This window comes from Bufo gargarizans, chromosome 4, assembly GCF_014858855.1.
Source record: "Bufo gargarizans isolate SCDJY-AF-19 chromosome 4, ASM1485885v1, whole genome shotgun sequence".
Lineage (NCBI taxonomy): Eukaryota > Metazoa > Chordata > Amphibia > Anura > Bufonidae > Bufo > Bufo gargarizans.
In genome coordinates, this window is record NC_058083.1 from 375,896,178 (window position 1) to 375,920,806 (window position 24,629).

Consider the following 24,629-nt stretch of genomic DNA (forward strand, 5'->3'; position numbering starts at 1 on the left):
TTAAGTAGGCATAACAGTCAAACTACAGACCCCATCATTCCACACATCTCTAAGAGATAAAAGCAAGCCATATGATTTTATTTATTTATTGTACTTATATAGCGCTGTTATATTCCACAGTGCTTTACAGACATTAGCATCACACTGTCCCCAATGGGGCTTACAATCCAAGTTCCCTATCAGTATGTATTTCTTTATTTTACTACAAATATAACCTGGGAATTATCAAACTTCACTCAGAGCCATATCCCCTATACTGCTAAAAACATACTGGATTTTTTCATGATTGTTCAGCTATATTGTACTAGTTTTATTTAGAGTCAACTTTTGATTTCTTTTTCAGATGACATACATAGATCATTTTGCTTCATGAGGAATCTTTATTCAAAAGAATGTATCCTTTTGGATGGCTATGAAGAACAGGTTAGAAGCACATTTTTACCTGAATAAAGTATAAATGAAAATTATGGAATATAACATGGATAAAATATGCTTTTACAAATATTACATACTTTATGAAATTTTACATGGCAGTTTCCGGAGGTTTGGCAGGAAAGACAGCCATAAAGACAGCAGTCTTCTTTCTGTCAGAAAAATGGAAACCCTGAGAGATCTCGGTATAAGTTAGTAGTGTCTATTGTGTGCCAGTAGTGTGTGTCCTGCAACAGATTAGTTTGTGTAATAATTTCTATTATAGCTGTAATAGACAAGGGTTAAAGGAACCCATAAAAATAATTGATGTAGCTGTGTGTGTGTGTGCAGTGTGTGCCTCCCCCCAGGGCCACTATATTGCGTCCCAAGTTTAGCTGGAATTTCCGAGTGGTGTAGTGCGGCCTAAATGTCTCTTTTTGTGTGTCACGGTGCTCTTACCTGGATACTGCTGGACCCTGGGCTTTGTCTCCGAAGCAATAAAAGGGGGAATAATTGAGGGATGAAGGGAAAAATAACTTGCGTCCAGACCTTGTTGTGAAGTTCAACGGCAGCTTTACTTGAATAAATGTTTCTCCGAAACAGTTTTCAGGCTTTGTCTTGGTTCCAGCAGGTTTTAGCATGAACTGGTAGGAAAACTCAACTCTGCTTTATCTTATTCTCTCTGCTGTACTGACAGGCTAGCTTAGACTCTTTAGTCTGACTTAGTTTCAGTTTAACATCTTTAGGACACATGACGTACTGGTACGGCATGTTGTCCCGGTACTTAACCGCCTCTGGACCGCCTAACGCAGATGTGCGGTCCGGAGGCGGCAGCCCTGCGCAGACTCACACATATATGCGTCATCTCACGAGGGCCGAGATTTCCTGTGAACGCGCGCACACAGGCGCGCGCGCTCACAGGAACGGAAGGTAAGCGAGTGGATCTCCAGCCTGCCAGCGGCGATCGTTCGCTGGCAGGCTGGAGATGTGTTTTTTTAACCCCTAACAGGTATATTAGACGCTGTTTTGATAACAGCGTCTAATATACCTGCTACCTGGTCCTCTGGTGGTCCCTTTTGTTAGGATCGACCACCAGAGGACACAGGTAGGTCAGTAAAGTGGCACCAAACACCACTACACTACACCCCCCCGTCACTTATTAACCCCTTATGAACCCCTGATCACCCATGATCACCCCATATAAACTCCCTGATCACCCCCCTGTCATTGATCACCCCCCTGTCATTGATCACCCCCCTGTCAGGCTCCGTTCAGACGTCCGTATGATTTTTACGGATCCACGGATACATGGATCGGATCCGCAAAACACATACGGACGTCTGAATGGAGCCTTACAGGGGGGTGATCAATGACAGGCGGGTGATCACCCATATAGATTCCCTGATAACCCCCTTGTCATTGATCACCCCCCTGTAAGGCTCCATTCAGATGTCTGTATGATTTTTACGGATCCACGGATACATGGATCGGATCCGCAAAACACATACGGACGTCTGAATGGAGCCTTACAGGGGGGTGATCAATGACATGCGGGTGATAACCCATATAGATTCCCTGATCACCCCCTGTCATTGATCACCCCCCTGTCATTGATCAACCCCCTGTAAGGCTCCATTCAGATGTCTGTATGATTTTTACGGATCCACGGATACATGGATCGGATCCGCAAAACACATACGGACGTCTGAATGGAGCCTTACAGGGGGGTGATCAATGACAGGCGGGTGATCACCCATATAGATTCCCTGATCACCCCCTGTCATTGATCACCCCCCTGTCATTGATCACCCCCCTGTAAGGCTCCATTCAGATGTCCGTATGATTTTTACGGATCCACGGATACATGGATCGGATCCGCAAAACGCATACGGACGTCTGAATGCAGCCTTACAGGGGGGTGATCAATGACAAGGGGGTGATCACGCATATAGACTTCCTGATTACTTCCCTGTCATTGATCACCCCCCTGTCATTGATCACCCCCCTGTAAGGCTCCATTCAGACGTCCGTATGATTTTTACGGATCCATGGATACATGGATCGGATCCGCAAAACACATGCGGACGTCTGAATGGAGCCTTACAGGGGGGTGATCAATGACAGGCCGGTGATCACCCGTATACACTCCCTGATCACCCCCTGTCATTGATCACCCCCCTGTCATTGATCACCCCCCTGTAAGGCTCCATTCAGACGTCCGCATGTGTTTTGCGGATCCGATCTATGTATCCATGGATCCGTAAAAATCATACGGACGTCTGAATGAAGCCTTACAGGGGGGTGATCACCCATATACACTCCCTGATCACCCCCTGTCGATGATAACCCCCCTGTAAGGCTCAATTCAGACGTCTGCATGTGTTTTGCGGATCCGATCCGTGTATCCATGGATCCGTAAAAATCATACGGACGTCTGAATGGAGCCTTACAGGGGGGGTGATCAATGACAGGGGGGTGATTTTTGGCCCAAGTTAGCGGAAATATATATATATATTTTTTTTTTTTTTTTTTTACAAAGTCTCATATTCCACTAACTTGTGTCAACAAATAAAATCTCACATGAACTTACCATACCCCTCACGGGATCCAAATGCGTAAACATTTTTAGACATTTATATTCCAGATTTCTTCTCACGCTTTAGGGCCCCTAAAAAGCCAGGGCAGTATAAATACCCCACATGTGACCCCATTTCGGAAAGAAGACACCCCAAGGTATTCCGTGAGGGGCATATTGAGTCCATGAAAGATTGAAATTTTTGTCCTAAGTTAGCGGAAAGTGAGACTTTGTGAGAAAAAAACAAAAAAAAAATCAATTTCCGCTAACTTATGCAACAAAAAAAAAATTTCTATGAACTTGCCATGCCCCTCATTGAATACCTTGGGGTGTCTTCTTTCCAAAATGGGGTCACATGTGGGGTATTTATACTGCCCTGGCTTTTTAGGGCCCCGAAAGTGTGAGAAGAAGTCTGGGATCCAAAAAATGCCCTCCTAAAAGGAATTTGGGCACCTTTGCGCATCTAGGCTGCAAAAAAGTGTCACACATCTGGTATCGCCGTACTCAGGAGAAGTTGGGGAATGTGTTTTGGGGTGTCATTTTACATATACCCATGCTGGGTGAGAAAAATATCTTGGTCAAATGCCAACTTTGTATAAAAAATGGGAAAAGTTATCTTTTGCCAAGATATTTCTCTCACCCAGCATGGTTATATGTAAAATGAAACCCCAAAACACATTCCCCAACTTCTCCTGAGTACGGTGATACCAGATGTGTGACACTTTTTTGCAGCCAAGGTGGGCAAAGGGGCACATATTCCAAAGAGCACCTTTCGGATTTCACAGGCCATTTTTTACAGATATTGATTGCAAGGTACTTCTCACACATTTGGGCCCCTAAATTGCCAGGGCAGTATAAATACGCCACAAGTGACCCCATTTTGGAAAGAAGACACCCCAAGGTATTCCGTGAGGGGCACGGCGAGTTCCTCAAATTTTTTTATTTTTTGTCACAAGTTAGCGGAAAATGATGATTTTTCTTTTTTTTTCTTTTTTCCTCACAAAGTCTTATATTTTGTAAGAAATATGAGACTTTGTAAGAAAAAAAATATTAAAATAAAAATCATCATTTTCCGCTAACTTGTGACAAAAAATAAAAAGTTCTATGAACTCACTATGCCCATCAGTGAATACCTTAGGGTGTCTACTTTCCGAAATTGGGTCATTTGTGGGTTTTTTCTGCTGTCTGGGCATTGTAGAACCTCAGGAAACATGACAGGTGCTCAGAAAGTCAGAGCTGCTTCAAAAAGCGGAAATTCACATTTTTGTACCATAGTTTGTAAACGCTATAACTTTTACCCAAACCATTTTTTTTTTTGCCCAAACATTTTTTTTTAAATCAAAGACATGTATAACAATAAATTTAGCGAAAAATTTATATATGGATGTGGTTTTTTTTGCAAAATTTTACAGCTGAAAGTGAAAAATTTAATTTTCTTGCAAAAAAATCGTTACATTTCGATTAATAACAAAAAAAGTAAAAATGTCAGCAGCAATGAAATACCACCAAATGAAAGCTCTATTAGTGAGAAGAAAAGGAGGTAAAATTCATTTGGGTGGTAAGTTCCATGACCGAGCGATAAACGGTGAAAGTAGTGTAGTGCAGAAGTGTAAAAAGTGGCCTGGTCATGAAGGGGGTTTTAGCTAGCGGGGCTGAAGTGGTTAAGGACACATGACGTAACGATACAGCATATTGTCCTGGTACTTAAGGACACATGACGTACCGGTACGTCATGTGTATTTCCGATCACCGCTGCCTGGCTAAATGCACGGGGGGGGGTTCTGTGAACCCCCCCCATGTCGGCGATCGCCGCAAACCACAGGTAAATTCAGACCTGCGGTTTGCGGCTTTTTATGGAGCGGCAGGCGGTAATGCCATCGGGTCCCCATCGGGCCGTAGGGGGGATCCGATGGCATGGAAGGCAGCGTGATGCCTTCCTGAGGCATCACCACTGCCTTCCTGTGACATGCCTGTGAGATCCAGCCGCCTGGATCTCACAGGCTGGAAGCTGTATGAGTAATACACACAGTATTACTCATACAACCAATGCATTCCAATACAGAATTGGAATTCAAAAATTGAAAGTTTCAAGTAAAAATTAACAAAAGGTAATTTTCCCCAAATAAAGTAAAAAGAAAAAATTGGTAAAAAATAGGCGGGGGGGGGGGAGAGTAGACATATTAGGTATCACCGCGTCTGTATCGACTGGCTCTATAAAAATATCACATGACCTAACCCCTTAGATGAACACCGTAAAAAATAAAAAATAAAAACTGTGCTAAATAAATCATTTTTTTGTCACCTTACATCACAAAAAGTAAAACAGCAAGCGATCAAAAAGGCGTATACTCGCCAAAATAGTACCAATCTAACCGTCACCTCATCCCGCAAAAAATGAGCCCCTACCTGAGACAATCGCCCCCAAAGAAAACTAACTATGGCTCAGAATATGGAGACACTAAAACATCATTTTTTTTGTTTTAAAAAAGCTGTTATTGTGTAAAACTTACATAAAAAAAAAAAGTATACATATTAGGTATCACTGCCTCCGCATCGATTGGCTCTATAAAAATATCACATGACCTAACCCCTCAGATGAACACCGTAAAAAATAAAAACGGTGCTAAATAAACCATTTTTTGTCACCTTACATCACAAAAAGTGTAATAGCAAGCGATCAAAAAGTCATATGCATATTGTGCACCCCACAATAGTTCCAATCAAACTGTCATCTCATCCTGCAAAAAATGAGACCCTAGCTAAGATAATCGCCATAAAACAAAAAAAAAATATGGCTCTCAGAATATGGAGACACTAAAACATGATTTTTATTTGCTTAAAAAATTATATTATTGTGTAAAACTTACATAAATAAAAAAAAGTATACATATATTTGGTATCGCTGCGTCCATATCGACCGGCTCTATAAAATATCACATGAACTAACCCCTCAGATGAATACCATAAAAAATATAAACTGTGCTAAATAAACCATTTTTTGTCACCTTACAACACAAAAAGTGTAATAGCAAGCGATCAAAAAGTCATACACACCCAAAAATAGTGCCAATCAAACATTCATCTCATCCCGCAAAAATTATACCCTATCCAAGATAATCGCCTAAAAACTGAAAAACTATGGCTCTCAGACAATGGAAGCACTAAAACATGATTTTTTTTGTTTCAAAAATGAAATAATTCTGTAAAACTTAAATAAATACATAAAAAGTATACATATCGCCGCGTCCGAAATAATTTGCTCTATACAAATATCACATGACCTAACCCCTCAGGTGAATACCGTAAAAAAATAAATAAAATAAAAACGGTGTAAAAAAAGCCATTTTTTGTCACCTTACATCACTAAAAGTGTAATAGCAAGCGATCAAAAAGTCACACACACACAAAAATAGTGCCAATCAAACCATCATCTCATGCCACAAAAATCCTACCCTACCCAAGATAATTGCCCAAAAACTGAAAAAACAATGGCTCTCAGACTATTGTGTATAACTGACATAAATAAATAAAAAGTATACATATTAGGTATTGGCTCGTCCGTGACAATCTGGTCTATAAAAATACCACATGATCTAACTTGTCAGACGAATGTTGTAAATAACAAAAATAAAAACGGTGCCAAAACAGCTATTTCTATTTACCTTGCCTCACAAAAAGTGTAATATAGAGCAACCAAAAATCATATGTACCCTAAAATAGTATCAACAAAACTGCCAACCTATCCCGTAGTTTCTAAAACGGGGTTACTTTTTTGAAATTTCTACTCTATGGGTGCATCAGGGGGGCTTCAAATGGGATATGGTGTCAAAAAACCAGTCCAGCAAAATCTGCCTTCCAAAAACCGTACAGCATTCCTTTCCTTCTGTGCCCTGCCGTGTACTACAGAATCAGAGCCATAAATATTGAGTTTTGTTTGGCTGTTAACCCTTGGTTTGTAACTGGAAAAAAAATATTAAAATGGAAAATCTGCCAAAAAAGTAGAATTTTGAAATTGTATCTCTATATTCTATTAAGTCTTGTGAAAAACCTGAAGGGTTAACAACGTTTGTAAAATTAGTTTTGAATACCTTTAGGTGTGTAGTTTCTAGAATGGGGTCACTTTTAGGGGGGTTTCTACTCTAGGGGTGCATCAGCGGGGGTTCAAATGGGACATGGTGTCGAAAAACCATTCCAGCAAAATCTGCCTTCCAAAAAACGTATGGCATTCCTTTCCTTCTGCGCCCTGCCGTGTGCCCGTACAGCGGTTTACAACCACATATGGGGTGTTTCTGTAAACTACAGAATCAGAGCCATAAATATTGAATTTTGTTTGGCTGTTAACCCTTGCTTTGTAACTGGAAAAAAAAATGATTAAAATGGAAAATCTGCCAAAAAAGTGAAATTTGGAGATTGTATCTCTATTTTCCATTAATTCTTGTGGAACACCTAAGGGTTAACAAAGTTTGTAAAATCAGTTTTGAATACCTTATGGGGTGTAGTTTTTGGGTGGTTTCTATTATGTAAGCCTCACAAAGTGACTTCAGATCTGAACTGGTCCTTGAAAAGTGGGTTTTTGAAAATTTCATAAAAATTATAAAGATTTGCTTCTAAACTTCTAAGCCTTGTAACATCCACAAAAAATAAAATGTCATTCCCAAAATGATCCAAACATGAAGTAGACATATGGGGAATGTAAAGTAATAACTATTTTTGTAGGTATTACTATGTATTATAGAGGTAGAGAAATTGAAACTTGGACATTTTGTATTTTTTATAAATAAAAATTAACATTTTTGACTTCATTTTACCAGTGTCATGAAGTACAATATGTGATGAAATAACAATCTCAGAACAAGTCAAAGCATTTTAAAGTTATCACCGCTTAAAGTGACACTGGTCAGATTTGCAAAAAATGGCCTGGACCTTAAGGTGAGGCCCCATGCACACGGCCGTGTTTCACGGCCGTGTGCGGGCCGTGGAACCTCGGCCTGGATCCCTCCTGAGAGCAGGAGCGCACGGCGTCACTGGTTGCTATGACGCCGTGCGCTCCCTGCTGCCGCCGCAATACAGTATTACACTGGTACGATCTATACCAGTGTATTACTGTACTGTGCCGGCAGCAGGGAGCGCACGGCATCATAGCAACCAGTGACGCCGTGCGCTCCTGCTCTCAGGAGTGATCCAGACCGCGGTTCCACGGCCCGCAAACGGCCATGAAACACGGCCGTGTGCATGGGGCCTGAAAATGAGCCCGGTCCCTAAGGGGTTAAGGAATAGGTTAGTGTCCTGTCAGCTCCGACATGGAGTCTGCATCGGAATAAACTAGAACTGCCACCACTCCTTCTGTTAGCAAGCAGGACTCACCCTTTTCTGACCAAATGGGGGGAGAATGGAATGGTGAGTTCCATACTGTCTAAGATAGCTCTGCCACCTGCTGGTGAACCAGGCATATTAGATGTATAACAGTTGCATAACATTATTATAGATGCACATTGTGGTGAACCTGAAACAGAATACATATATGACATTTAAGACAGTAGCAGGATGCAGTAGTGGTAACACCACTCTGGGGTGTTACATACCGCCTTACTTAAAACCAAACCGCCCTCAGTTTGTGCTTAGAGTATGCTCTAAGGGTACCCAAGGAAGGTTAAAGTGCTGCATGAGACTATTTGCTATTACTGTATACATAGATTGATATAGCAAAGGCTACCACTACGTCTCTGCCCATATGAGTAGGGTGTCTTATTCTCAGTTTTCCCTCTCCGTAATAACCAGAGAACCAAAAGGTCTGCACCAAGTGCTCAAATACTCCAAGACCTGGCCAAAGTCGTATATGGGGTGTGGGGGTGTCATGTACTGTAATCCCTTCATGATACACTGAGATGCCAGCAAATAGAATGGTGGCTTCATCCTGTATTCCCTTCCAAGCACCAAGGCTTAATCATGCTTTACAGTTCGTCACCTTGATGATTAACCACTTCAGCCCCCCTAGCTTAAACACCCTTAATGACCAGACCACTTTTTACAATTCTGCACTACACTACTTTCACCGTTTATTGCTCGGTCATGCAACTTACCACCCAAATGAATTTTACCTCCTTTTCTTCTCACTAATAGAGCTTTCATTTGGGGGTATTTCATTGCTGCTGACATTTTTACTTTTTTTGTTATTAATCCAAATTTAACGAATTTTTAGCAAAAAAATTACATTTTTCACTTTCAGTTGTAAAGTTTTTCTAAAAAAACGACATCTATATATACATTTTTCTCTAAATGTATTGTTCTACATGTCTTTGATTAAAAAAAAATGTTTGGGTAAAAGTTATAGCGTTTAGAAACTATGGTACAAAAATGTGAATTTCCGCTTTTTGAAGCAGCTCTGACTTTCTGAGCACCTGTCATGTTTCCTGAGGTTCTACAATGCCCAGACAGTAGAAAAACCCCACAAATGACCCAATTTTGGAAAGTAGACACCCTGAGGTATTCGCTGATGGGCATAGTGAGTTCATAGAACTTTTTATTTTTTGTCACAAGTTAGCGGAAAATGATGAATTATTATTTTTTCCTTATAAAGTCTCATATTCCACTAACTTGTGACAAAAAATAAAAACTTCCATGAACTCACTATGCCCATCATGAAATACCTTGGGGTGTCTTCTTTCCAAAAAGCCAACTTTGTATTAAATAAATGGGAAAAGTTGTCTTTTGCCGAGATATTTATCTCACCCAGCATGGGTATATGTAAAATGACACTCCAAAACGCATTCCCCAACTTCTCCTGAGTACGGCGATACCACATGTGTGACACTTTTTTTGCAGCCTAGGTGGGCAAAGGGGCCCACATTCCAAAGAGCACCTTTTGGATTTCACAGGCCATTTTTTTTACACATTTTGATTTCAAACTACTTTGCACGCATTTGGGCCCCTAAAATGCCAGGGCAGTATAACTACCCCACAAGTGACCCCATTTTGGAAAGAAGACACCCCAAGGTATTTCGTGATGGGCATAGTGAGTTCATGGAAGTTTTTATTTTTTGTCACAAGTTAGTGGAATATAAGACTTCATAATTTTCCGCTAACTTGTGACAAAAATTAAAAAGTTATATGAACTTGCCACACCCCTCACGGAATACCTTAGGGTGTCTTCTTTCCTAATTTTTTTTTTTTTTGGCACAAGTTAGCGGAAATAAATTTTTTTTTTTTTTAGTTTTTTCTCACAAAGTCTCCCTTTTTCGCTAACTTGGGCCAAAAATGTTAATCTTTCATGGACTCAATATGCCCCTCACGGAATCCCTTGGGGTGTCTTCTTTCCGAAATGGGGTCACATGTGGAGTATTAATACTTCCCTGGCATTTTAGGGGCCCTAAAGCGTGAATATAAATGTCTAAATCATTTTACGCATTTGGATTCCGTGAGGGGTATGGTGAGTTCCTGTGAGATTTTATTTTTTGACAAAAGTTAGTGAAATATGAGACTTTGTAAGAAAAAAAAATAATTAAAAAAATCAATTTCTGCTAACTTGTGCCAAAAAAATGTCTGAATGGAGCCTTACAGGGGGGTGATCAATGACAGGGGAGTGATCAGGGAGTCTATATGGGGTGATCACCACCTTGTCATTGATCACCCCCCTGTAAGGCTCCATTCAGACGTCCGTATGTGTTTTTCGGATTCGATCCATGGATGCGTGAATCCGTAAAACACATACGGATGTCTGAATGGAGCCTTACAGGGGGGTGATCAATGACAGGGGGTGATCAGGGAGTGTATATGGGGTGATCACCCCCCTGTCAGGCTCCATTCAGACGTGGATCGGATCCGCAAAACACATACGGAAGTCTGAATGGAGCCTTACAGGGGGGTGATCAATGACAATGGGGTGATCAGGGAGTCTATATGGGGTGATCACCACCCTGTCATTGATCACCCCCCTATAAGGCTCCATTCAGACGTCCTTATGTGTTTTGCGGATCTGATCCATGGATGCCTGGATCCGTAATACACATACGGACATCTGAATGGAACCTTACAGGGGGGTGATCAATGACAGGGGGGTGATCAATGATAGGGGGGTGATCAGGAGTCTATATGGGGTGATCACCCCCCTGTAAGGCTCCATTCAGACGTCTGTATGTGTTTTGCGGATCCGATCCATGGATGCGTGGATCCGTAAAACACATATGGATGTCTGAATGGAGCCTTACAGGGGGGTGATCATCCCATATAGACTCCCTGATCACCCCCTGTAAGGCTCCATTCAGACGTCCGTATGTGTTTTGCGGATCCACGCATCCATGGATCGGATCCGCAAAACACATACGGACCTCTGAATGGAGCCTTACAGGGGGGTCATCTATGACAGGGAAGTGATCAGGGAGTCTATATGGGCTGATCACCCCCCTGTAAGGCTCCATTCAGACCTCCGTATGTGTTTTGCAGATCCGATCAATAGATGCGTGGATCCGTAAAACACATACGGACGTCTGAATGGAGCCTTACAGGGGGGTGATCATCCCATATAGACTCCCTGATCACCCCCCTGTAAGGCTCCATTCAGACGTCCGTATGTGTTTTGCGGATCCGATCCATGGATGCGTGGATCTGTAAAACACATACGGACATCTGAATGGAGCCTTACAGGGGGGGTGATCAATGACAGGGGGGTGATCAGGGAGTCTATATGGGATGATCAGGGGTTCATAAGGGGTTAATAAGTGACAGGAGGGGTGTAGTGTAGTGTGGTGGTGTTTGGTGCTACTTTACAGAGCTACCTGTGTCCTCTGGTGGTCGATCCAAGCAAAAGGGACCACCAGAGGACCAGGTAGCAGGTATATTAGATGCTGTTATCAAAACAGCGTCTAGTATACCTGTTAGGGGTTAAACAAATTGCATCTACAGCCTGCCATCGAACGATCGCAGCTGGCAGGCTGTAGATCCACTCGCTTACCTTCCGATCCTGTGAACGCGCGCGCCTGTGTGCGCGCTTTCACAGGAAATCTTGCCTCTCGCGAGATGACGCACAGATGCGTCCAGGAGGAATGAATCGACCGCCTCCAGGACACATCCGTGCGTTAGGCGGTCCTGGGGTGGTTAAACAGGTAGCTAAACTTATTTTCCTAAAGACAGTGTACAATGCCTTAGGGCATCCTGAACTAGGAGGAGGAACCGGTCTACTCTCCATAATACCTATGAGGGCTGGTCCCCTCTAAAATCAAATTCTAGCAGCGGAGTTACCCTTGACGATGTTAGATCTGCTTGTGACTCTACCACTTGGTACCCCTGGGGGAGCAACAACACATGAACCCAAAGACACAGGACATACTGGCTCCTTCCCCTCTCAATTCTGTGGAGAGAAAAAGGTTAAGGACATATGCAAGTAATGCAATATAATACCTAGACTTTCTAAACTAACACAAGGCAGAGTGAGACCATTAGTATTCAGCATCCTCAGAGGCAGTCCATATGAGCAATGGCATAAGGGTACTAACTATCTAGCTAACTGCATAAAGACCAGGTCCATTTTTTTTTGGTAAATCTCTTTTTATTGTTTCAATGCTTACAAGTACAAAAATTTGCAGCATTTCTTATTCTGTGGACATTGTTGCAAATTCCAGTGCAAAGATGCATATGCTCATAAGCATATTTCTATCAAAATACACAGTCAGTGCATATTTTTAACAACAAGTGAGGGAATCATGTAAAATAATACCACAAGGATAGGAGGAAATGATAATAAGGGGGAACAACAAGTAGGCTCTCTGGTGGCTTGAGATTTATAAACCCTTTAGAGGTAATGCGTAAAATAGAGTATAGTAGGTATGTAGGATATTGTTAATAAGGGATACACCTTACTTTCCCATACATAATGGTTGAGCACAGATCCCTCAAGCTCAGACTAGAACTGTTGTGGAGATACGCTGTATCCCACTCCAGACAGTGCATATTTTTCCAGAAGAGACAGTGAAGTCTATTAAGGGTCATATGTCAGAACAATTCAGATAAATTCAGATACCCACTGGGTCTAGAACCTCAGAGTCCCTGACAACCTGAGACCTTTTCCATGGAAACCAAGTTTCCAGATATCTGAGCCTATTACCATGGATCCATCCCACCATCTCTTCCATTCTATGAAGCTGGTGCATTTTGTTAAACCACATTTTCAAATCTGGTGGAGAAGGATCTCCCCATTTTGTTGGGATGAGCAGTTTTGCTGTAGCAATCATGTGAGTAGGGAGATCTGCTTTTGATGGTCTGAAATTGGAGGTAGGGATCCACAGCAGTAGTAGCTCGGGAGTGAGAGTTATGAATGTTGAACATATGGAGTTAATAGTCCTTTCGACATCCTTCCAAAACTGCGCTATTAAAGGGCATGACCACCAAATGTGAATCATAGATCCTACATCTGATTGACAACTCCAACATTGATCAGTGGGAGAAAGTCCTATGGAACATAAATAAATGGGAGTTTTGTACCATCTGGTAATGGTTTTGTAGGAGTTTTCCTGATAGCGGACATAAGAAGAGAATCCCTGTGTGTGGGAGAGAACATATGCTGATTCAGTGTCCCAAAGGCTCTTTCCCAAGTCCTTCTCCCACTGATGTATATAGTATGGTTTGGGGACAGCAAGTGTGGTCAATAAGTTGTTATATGTGACTGAGAGTGACTTCTTCAAAGTTGATGGAAGAATAGTGAAGTTGTCAAGCCATGTGGGCTCTAGAAACGTGTGGTCTGATGCTTTTTCATATTTTCTGCAAGTGTTTTTGAAATCCCAGCTTTGTATTGGAGTGGGGGGTTCTCTGCCTAGTTTATCATGCGCTTCTTCTAATGATGGGAAATGATTGGTTTCTGTTACTTCACCTATCCTGACATTCCCCCAAGAGTGCCACCAACTTTTGTCTCCCCCTCCCATCTTGTCAAATAGGTAAGGCAGTACATCTAGTGGAGCTATTATTGAAACTTTCCTTCCCTTTTGTGGAGCTACTGTGGAGTTACGATAACTAACTAGCATACTTTTAGTCAGAGTGCACATTTCCTGGCAGAGAGAAAGCGGGACATCTGGTAGCCACATCAAAGCATGTCTATGCATACCTAATAGAGTCCTCTCTATATCAAGGAAGGGTGCTTGTATTTTTTCATTTGCTAAGAGCGCCCATCTAGCCAAATGAATAGCTCTATTATACAAAGCCATATCTGGCAACGATATACCTCCTTTGTGCTTCCTCTGGGTAAGAAGTGAACAAGCAAGTCTGGGTCTTTTGGTTTTCCACAGAACGGATGTGAATACCCTCCTAATTTGATTTAGAAAGGATGCAGGTATATGTATCGGGAGGGCCTGGAATAAGTACAGAAGTTGGGGTAGGACAAACGTAGACAACAGATTTTTCCTACCAAACCAGGACATGTATGGTACTTTTAGGGAGGAAATAAAGGATCTGATCTTAGAAAGTAACGGGCTATAGTTAATTTTGAACAACATTTTCAAGTCTGCCGTAACATTGACTCCCAAGAACCTGATTTCTGTTGTTGTGCTATTTAAACGGGGATGAGCGTTTGAGTGAGTCTAGGACCTTATTTGGGATGTTGACCCGTAGAGCTTCCGATTTGGAAAAATTAATTTTAAAATTAGAGACTATATTGGTCAAATAAAGACATAATGCTGGGGAGAGCTTCTTCAGGATTGGAGATTGTAATTAAAAGGTAATCTGCAAAAGCTGCAGTCCTGTGATGGTATTGGCCCAAAGAAGCGCACTGTATTTTGTCAGATTGTCTAATTCTTAGAAGGAACATCTCCAAACATAAAATAAAGAGAGTAGGTGAGAGTGGGCAGCCTTGCCTAGTCCCATTTCTGATGGGGAAGGCATCCGACAGGGAACCATTCATCATAACCTGCGCCATAGGACAAGAATATAGTGAGAAAATAGCTGAAACGAATACCGGAGGGAAACCAAATTTCATTAAAGTGGCTTTCATGAAGTCCCAGTTTACCCTGTTGAATGCCTTCTCAGCATCAGTTCCCAGTAGTAACATGGGTGTGTTTGTGATATGGGCATTATGGATCAAGTGGATCAGTCTCCAAATATTGTGTTTCCCTTCTCTTCCAGGAACAAACCCTACCTGTTCAGAGTCGATTAGTTTGTTTAGCATGGGAGAGATTCTGTACGCCAATAATTTGGACCACCATTTCAAGTCACAGTTGAGTAAGGATATAGGTCTGTAGCTCCCACATTCCTCCGGGTCCTTCCCTTCTTTGTTTGGGATAGTAATATGCGCCCTCAAGGTTTCGGGAGCCAAAGACATCCCTCCCAGCAGCGAGTTGCAGAGATCTATGAAGTGAGAAAGCAGAATCTTTTTAAATTTCTTGAAATAAATAATAGGAAACCTGCCAGGGCCCGGGCTCTTCCCTATAGGGATAGAGTTAAGGACTCTTTCTACTTCTGTTATGGAGAAGGGTTTGAGGATTAGCTCACACTCTTCTTCTGATAGTGAGGGAGATTCAATTGAGGCTAAAAACTCTTCAATCAGGGAGGTATTTGTTTTTCTACCTGGGTCTGAGTCTACTTTTGGTACAGGGAGATTGTAAAGTTTCGAGTAGAATGATTGGAAGGCTTTGGCTATGAGAGGAGTTGAGGTTACCCTTAAAGACGTGCCAGACTTTATTGAGGAGACAAAGTTTTTTTCCCTTCTTTTTTTTATTAGGTAAGACATAATTTTATTCCCCTTATCCCCATGTTCATATATTCTACTTTTCAGAAACAATAGGGACCTGGCACCCTTGATATTTAGAAGGTCTTTAACTTTACGCCTAAGTGTGACTAAAACATCTTTGTGGGTTTCAGAATGTGTTAGTTTATGCAGTTTTTCTTGTGTTTGAATCTGGGAAAGTAGTGACATCAATTCCTTAGTAGATTTCTTTTTAACATGCGAGCCTAGTGCTATCAACTCTCCTCTTATATAGGCCTTGTGAGGCTCCCAAAGTATTGGAGTAGAAGTATCAGGTGTAGCACTTGTTTTAAAATAGTTTTCCAATTTGTCACCCAATGTGTCCACATAAGATTGTGTTTCCAGAAGCGTGGTGTTCAACTTCCACGACCAGGCCGTATGTGGAAGACATTGGAGAGAAAGCGACATTATAAACAGGTGCATGATCCGCCGCACAGCCAGATGATTCAGATGGAGAGAGCTCCTGCGCTATGTCTGAAGGAAAGGAGCCTGCGGACCGCCCGCTGTCCAGGGCCTTCTTTAAGAAGACACTCTACAAAGCGCTGCAACCCCTGCACAAGGACATATCGAACATAAAGACGGAGGTAAAACAGATTGGGGGGGGGGGCGCGTTTTGGTGCTAGAGGAGACGCAGGCGGCTATTGCTAGCCTCGGGGAAGCCGTGAGAAAGGTCCTGCAGGACCATAATGCGTATCTTACCTCAGCGCTTCTCCACCTGGAAGACCAGGAAAGCAGGAGCAGGCGGAAGAATATCTGCATAAGAGGGGTCCCAGAGGATGTTCCTCCTGGGGAAATAGAAACCGCGGTAACCGCCATATTTTGCCTCACTAATAGGTGAAGAGAAGGCCGCACAGATAGTGATTGAGCGGGCCCACAGAGCTCTGAGGCCTAAGCCACTTGAGAACGGCCCCCCTAGAGACATAATATGCGGCCTGCTGAACTTTCTTGACACAGCCTCCATATTAAGGGACGCAAGAGAGGCCAAGAACATTTCATATAATGGGGCCCGTATTCAATTATTTCAGGACCTAGTGTCCAGCACACTGGCGAAACGCAGGGCACTGAAGCCTATTACAGAAGCGCTCAGATCGCACAAGCTGCCAGTAAGATGGGTATTTCCATTTGGCCTTGCAACCTCTAAAGCAGGGCAGCAGATTATCATCAGAACGCCGCAGGACTTAGCGAACGCCTGGGATAAGCTTGGTATTGCCCCTGTTGAAGTCCAGCCATGGATGCCCGTACCAGAAGACCTGGGTATACCTGACCTGTCTGAGATTCCAACGTGGCAGGTGGTCAGGAAGCCAAAATCACCATCTGGCTGTGCGGCGGCTCTGGCACCCTCCGGCGCCATTTTGGATCTGTGTGCCGGTGAATAGCTCCGCTTTTTAAGAAAACTATCCATCTCTGATTGCGTATGGCACGATTTTTGAGTGCCCAGTGCTGTGTCGCTTCTGTCTTTATTAGTCTTTACCATCTTAGGGGGATATAACACCCGTTATACCGAAGCTGCAGCTGTGTCTGTAAGGAGCTCTGAGATCAGACGACCATCTCAGCACGCAGCTAGCTCCGCCCCCAGTCCAGGAACATTTTGAGTGCCAAAGAATCACATTGTTGAACCCGTAAAAGTGTCCACACAATGGGCTATGGTTCTTGAATGTTGCAAAACTTTAAAACTTTACTGCAAAAATATCACAATCAAAATCACTAAGTGGTCAGTTACACATTCGAGTCTATTCCTTAGGTGCTGGCTTGTAACATTGCAGACCATAACACGTAGTGCCAAAAGGAACAAAGTCATTTGTTATCCACATTGGGTATGATTACAAATAGCACACATTTTTTTGAGAACCCGTTAAGACAAGTGGGGTTCCCACTTAACCTGAGAAAGGGGAAAAAGGGAATTTGGCACTGATATTCACAACTTGGGGGTATTTTTGCAGATAGGGGAGTCCTAACAATCCATGACCATCCGGGGGAGGACCAAACAGGGCAACAAAGAAATGGAAAATGGGCCAACAGGCTCTCACACTTCAGACTCAGTCCACGTTGTGGCTTCCATATTCCATAGTTCTTCTTTCTTTTTCAGAAAACAACAGGGGGCTCATTAGAGGAGGAAACTAAAATCCTCCTCGCTGCTTGAGCTGCTGAAGGACATTAGGGGTCGCTCCTGCCCTTGGTATGCCAGATGCGCTAATGTGAAAGAGCTCCACTGCCCTCTGGTGCAGATGTCAGGTAATGACTGGGTGGTCAAACTGGCGATGGCTTCGGCCACTTGTTTCTTTAGATCGCCAGAACCTCCTGCCAGGACAGGGGGACTCAGGATCTCCGGCTGCAGGGGCTGTGGTAGCTGGGTCTAAGCTGGTGAACTTGGAAATCTGGAACCCTGTGAAGAGGCCGAGGCCATTTTTCACGGCAGCTGTTGTGGTCTGGTATACCATCAGGAAGGTTGTTGTGGTCTGGTATCCCATCAGGAAGGTTGGAGGTGGTGGCAGTCCCGGGATCAGTGGCTCTGGCTGGGGCTGTGGTTTCTCTTGGAAGCAAAGGACTCCCTACGTGGTCTCTTAGAGGTAGCATACACAGGATGCGGCTGCTGGATCCTCCCACCATCACTCAGGTACCATTGTGGGGACTAGGGGCTTATTCAGAAGTGTCACCCCAGTGGCAAAACGTTCCATGGTGGACCCCATAGGGGTATACTCTACCCGGTCTCCGGCGTACAAACTATGGCGGGCCTGAGGGAGGTAGGGGCGTTTCACAGAATGACGACCCACAAAGAGCTCCTCATCGTTCTCGTCGTCTGCCAGGAAGTCGCTGCCTCGCTCCACCGAAAACCATAAGACGGTGTCCAGGCGCCTCTCCAGCTGCGGATACCCCCGCCGCGGGTTATCCAAAACTTGAATCACCCATTCTTCGACAGCCTTTTTATAATCCCACGTCATTCGGGCATGGGCCACGACCTCCGGTGGGACCATCAGGTTAAATCGAGCAGAGGGATTTATATTCCTTGGTGGCGGAGTGGACGCTCCAGCCACCTCTGCCTTACCAGTTGGCACAGCGGACACCTTGGGCTTCTCTCCAGGTTCTGCTGCACTTGGGAGACTCTCACTTCCTCCAGGGCGGCTTGTACTTCAGGCTCATCACCCCACACAATGGGGGGAGGGGGGCATGTTCCCTAGGTACAGTCAGGACCAGGGGAAAGGGGGGAGGTGCCTGGTGACCTCTGCCCGTCTCCTGCTCCCATCCTCCGAGTGACCTTGGTGGCAAGGCCAGCTCTATCAAAGTAAAGTCTCTTCACCGCCTATGCAATTGGACTTGTGCACATGCTCCCTCCGGCTCCTGCCAGTGTGTACGGTCCTAATCAGTGGCTGGCAGATGAGGTACTTTTGGCACTTTCCCCTGCAGGTTGCCTGAGAAATAAGGTTCTAGTGTGTGATAACCCCTATGCAAAGGTGGTCTGAGCTACTGTTTTCCCCTGTAGTGACCTCTGTTCACTCCCTAAGGGCTCTTTCACATCTGCGTTATAGTCTTCCGGCATAGAGTTCCGTCGTCGGGGCTCTATGCCGGAAGAATACTGATCAGGATTTTCCTAATGCATTCTGAATGGACAGTCCGTCCTTCAGGATTCATCAGGATGTCTTCCGTTCCGGAACGGAACGTTTTTTGGCCGCAGCAAATAGCGCTTTTTGCTGCGCTTTTTGCTCCGGCCAAAAATCTGGAACACTTGCCGCAAGGCCGGATCCGGAATGAATGCCCATTGAAAGGCATTGATCCGGATCCGGCCTTAAGCTAAACGTCGTTTCGGCACATTGCCGGATGCGACGTTTAGCTTTTTCACAATGGTTACCATGGCTGCCGGGACGCTAAAGTCCTGGCAGCCATGGTAAAGTGCAGTGGGGAGCGGGGAGCATCATACTTACCGTCCGTGCAGCTCCCGGGGCGCTCCAGAGTGACGTCAGGGCGCCCCAAGCGCATGGATCACGTGATCGCATGGACACGTCATCCATGCGCATGGGGCGCTCTGACGTCATTCTGGAGCGCCCCGGGAGCCGCAAGTAAGGTAAGTATGCTGCTCCCCCGCTCCCCACTACTACTATGGCAACCAGGACTTTAATAGCGTCCTGGGTGCCATAGTAACACTGAAAGCATTTTGAAGACGGATCCGTCTTCAAATGCTTTCAGTACACTTGCGTTTTTCCGGATCCGGCGTGTAATTCCGGCAAGTGGAGTACACGCCGGATCCGGACAACGCAAGTGTGAAAGAGGCCTAACCTGACATGTGCCTGTTACCCTATGCTGCCTGAGCTGACCTTGGACATATTGCCGTATTGTATGTGCTCTTTCATCCGTGACCTCAGGCTGTCTCTGACTATCCATAAATAGTATTATTTCCAGCTGACCTGCTATGAACACTTTGCGTGCACAGAACACAACAGGTAAGTCCTCATAATAGCAAATAGAAGTAATTATAGCACAAAAATTTAGTTGCGTTGTTTCTTTGTCTTTATTTACAGTAACAGCATAACACACCAGGGCAAATCCATTCACCTTGTGACAGTTGAAGTGTTTCGAGCAGTTCTTAGTCATAATGTGTTTTTTTTGTGCTGGAACTACTTCTATTTGTCTCTGACTATAATTTTACCTGACCCCTCTGTGCCCTGCATCGTTGTCTCCGACACTCATGGATCAAGTCCTACGGGATGAGTGTGTGATGCCTCTTGTTCATTGATGTGCCAATTATTGCCACTTGTCACAAACTGAGAGGGACCTACCTTGAACTGAGAGACCTTGGTTTATCACTCCAGCAGACTGCTACACACCTAGGTGTTAGCATTGTTCAACATCTCGTGTCCCAATGGTTGGGCGAACAACAATGAACTGGAATGACAGCAAGAGATGCACAGAGGATAACCTCAGCATGGAAGGATCATCTGATTAGAAGAATGGAGCAAAGTGATCTGTTTGGTACTGCAAGTGAAAATGGGCATCATGTCCAGAGTGGAAAACAGTGTCTACACAAACCATCCGAAGGCATTTGCAAAGGACTTGGCCGTGTCCATTGACCATTCATCCACCTTCTTTTGTCTTTAATGCAATGATAGCTGGAGATTGGTCTGGTGACCACATATGCGATGCCATGAAGAAGCCTTCACAAACCAATGTCACACCAATCCTACTTCTGGGATTATGGTGTGGGATGGCAATGTTTTGTAGCTGGGACCCTCTAGTCTTCATCTTAGTTACAGTAACAGCTTGGTGTTACATTGATTTAGACATGGAACCAGTGGTATGACCATTTCTCCAAAGTGTCCTAAGGGCCATTTTTCAACAGGACAGCTCCAGGCCACATGTTGCTCCTGCCACGGTGAGAGGCCTACTTGGCCTAGACTTGCTTCCTTGGCCTGCAGCATCTCCATACTTGTCTCCCATTGAGCACGTCTGGGACATCACTGGTCAGCTATTTCAAAGGGAGCTGGCATCAACAGATCTTGATGATTTGCCTGCCTAAGTGTATTCACAGTTTCTGAAATAAATGGCCAGAAAGCCAATAATCATTCCTTCATGAGCTATGCGCTGCAAACATTAAAAGTAGGAAATAGTTATAGGAGATATATAGGCAGCTCGCTACTAGGTGTGACAGCGACCAGGGGGGCCTTTTAAGATGGTAAAGGTGTAGGTTAAACGTTTGTTGTGACGCCAGTTGCATTTCAGCAACGAGGGACTGGGTCCCTATATGTAGAAGGTGATGGTGGAACCCAGTGTAGGAAAGCCAGAGTGGTGTAAGGGTCGCCTATAGTGTCCCTTAGGTATGGCTTTAGCACCTGTCACGGTGCTCCTACATGAAGATCCCGGAACGCCAGGCGTTGTCGTTCACAGCGGTGCAACTGTAAAGGGATAGGTGATGAAGGATGAGGGTGAAAGAACTTGAGTCCAGACTTTTATTAATGTTGAACACAGGCTTTAGTTGGCATAAACTTTCATCAGGAAACAATCTTCCAAATTTATATTGGTTTTCAGCAGGTTTTGGCATTAGTTTGGCAGGCAAACACATTCAGCACTGTTATATCTGTACTCTTTCAGCTCTGCTATGTTAACTGGATTAAATAGGAACTTTTTTCTCTTCTGGGGTAACTTAACTTTCTGTAGTCTGACTCTGTCTTTATCTGGTTCTTTATCTTTCTCTTTATTTTTTATCCAGGGAATCTTTCTCCCTTGCTTCTGAAGCTCTTTACTTCTATTTCTTTGGGCCTAGCAGAGCAGACAGAGCTCTGCTGGCTGACACACAGCCATCCCCTTACAGGGGGTAAGCTGGAGACAACCTCTCCCTAAGATGGGGTAGGGTAGACTGCTCAAAACTAACTCTGAACTCGTCCCTCTCTAGAGAGGGCTGGAATGGAACTAGAAGGTTCCTCTCCAGGGAAACTAACTCTGCCAAGATTGCCACCATCTGCTGGTGAACCAGGCACATTACATAGATATACACATTTTGCAGGATATAGCAATAATTATGCAAGATGACACAAAGTACACCATTAAGGATAGTGATGGGGTGAAAAGAGTGGTAATGCCCCCTTGCAGGGCATTACACACACACACATACAGTACAGACCAAAAGTTTGGACACACGTTCTCATTCAAAGAGTTTTCTTTATATTTCACACTGAAGGCATCAAAACTATGAATTAACACATGTGGAATTATATACATAACAAAGAAGTGTGAAACAACTGAAAATATGTCATATTCTAGGTTCTTCAAAGTAGCCACCTTTTGCTTTGATTACTGCTTTGCACGCTTTTGGCATTCTCTTGATGAGCTTCAAGAGGTAGTCACCTGAAATGGTATTCACTTCACAGGTGTGCCCTGTCAGGTTTAATAAGTGGGATTTCTTGCCTTATAAATGGGGTTGGGACCATCAGTTGCGTTGTGGAGAAATCAAGTGGATACACAGCTGATAGTCCTACTGAATAGACTGTTAGAATTTGTATTATGGCAAGAAAAAAGCAGCTAAGTAAAGAAAAACGAGTGGTCATCATAACTAAGAAATGAAGGTCAGTCAGTCCGAAAAATTGGGAAAACTTTGAAAGTGTCCCCAAGTGCAGTCACAAAAATCATCAAGCGCTACAAAAAACTGGCTCACATGTGGACCGCCCCAGGAAAGGAAGGCCAAGAGTCACCTCTGCTGCGGAGGATAAGTTCATCCAAGTCACCAGCCTCAGAAATCGCAATTTAACCGCAGCTCAGATTAGAGACCAGGTCAATGCCACACAGAGTTCTAGCAGCAGACACATCTCTAGAACAACTGTTAAGAGGAGACTGTGAATCAGGCCTTCATGGTAGAATATCTGCTAGGAAACCACTGCTAAGGACAGGCAACAAGCAGAAGAGACTTGTTTGGGCTAAAGAACACAAGGAATGGACATTAGACCATTGGAAATCTGTGCTTTGGTCTGATGAGTCCAAATTTGAGATCTTTAATTCCAACCACCGTGTCTTTGTGCGACGCAGAAAATGTGAACGGATGGACTCTACATGCCTGGTTCCCACCGTGAAGCATGGAGGAGGTGGTGTGATGGTGTGGGGGTGCTTTGCTGGTGACACTGTTGGGGATTTATTTATTCAAAATTGAAGGCATACTGAACCAGCATGGCTACCACAGCATCTTGCAGCAGCATGCTATTCCATATGGTTTGCGTTTAGTTGGACCATCATTTATTTTTCAACAGAACAATGACCCCAAACACACCTTCGGGCTGTGAAAAGGGCTATTTGACCATGAAGGGGAGTGATGGGGTGCTGCGCCAGATGACCTGGCCTCCACAGTCACCGGACCTGAACCCAATTGAGATGGTTTGGTTTGAGCTGGACCGCAGACTTAAGGCAAAAAGGCCAACAAGTGCTAAGCATCTCTGGGAACTTCTTTAAGACTGTTGGAAGAACAGGTGACTGCCACTTGAAGCTCATCAAGAGAATGCCAAGAGTGTGCAAAGCAGTAATCAAAGCAAAAGGTGGCTACTTTGAAGAACCTAGAATATGACATATTTTCAGTTCTTTCACACTTTTTTGTTATGTATATAATTCCACATGTGTTAATTCATAGTTTTGATGCCTTAAGTGTGAATCTACAATTTTCATAGTCATGAAAATAAAGAAAACTCTTTGAATGAGAAGGTGTGTCCAAACTTTTGGTGGTCTGTACTGTATATGTATATATATATATATATATTGTGGGGATGTGCTCGTGGTAGGCTACGGTAGCGGCGGCAGTATTGAGGCAATCACAGACAGTCTTTGTGATACACCGTGACTTTATTCACACCAAAGGCATAACAGGCATTGTGAAGACCACCCAGGTGCATATTCACATAGTGCATAAAACAAAAGTCCTTCCATAGAAAATAAACAGCAGGTTTGAGTCACCTTGTTTTGGACAGACCACAGCGGTCGTGCAGGCTTGTAAGCTACCTGCCTTTGTCTCCCTCAGGCCAGAGCCCCTTCGGCTCGTAACACCACAGGTCCCAGGGCTATCCTTCAATGTGTGCTGCGCCCAGACTCTCCTTCACCAGCACTGACTCTGTCTGTGGAAATCTCCAGCACAGGAAGACACACCCCACCCCCATCATCAGCAGGCTGGGTTCTTAAAGGCCCAGCTCCACCAAAAACCTGGGCTGGCCGTGGGGAACAGGCACCCCCCCACTCTTTACCTGTTCCCAGTAAGAACCGGCCCGGACACGCTGCGCCAGCAGCATTCGCCGCTGTAACCGCAATGATCCGGTTCTTACTCCACCGAGGCCAGGACCTCTGGTGGCACGTATCGTCCGTCCATTATTATTCCGGGGACTCTCCTACATATCCCCCCCCTTTGTTCACCCCTGAGGGCTTGAACATACTGTTCAAGCCTGAGGGGGTGAACACATGCACAGC

The 24,629-nt window shown here is 44.1% G+C and overlaps 1 protein-coding gene across 4 annotated transcripts in view; it reads left to right on the plus strand.

Annotated features, from left to right (window-relative positions):
• LOC122935744 (dihydroxyacetone phosphate acyltransferase-like) overlaps nucleotides 1–24,629 on the plus strand; it is a 477,317-nt gene that overhangs the window by 169,437 nt on the left and 283,251 nt on the right. For all 4 annotated transcript variants that reach the window (XM_044291607.1, XM_044291609.1, XM_044291610.1 and 1 more), the window contains exon 11: nucleotides 344–423. In XM_044291607.1, coding sequence (XP_044147542.1) covers nucleotides 344–423 — 80 coding nt within the window. The remainder of the gene's footprint in view (nucleotides 1–343; nucleotides 424–24,629) is intronic.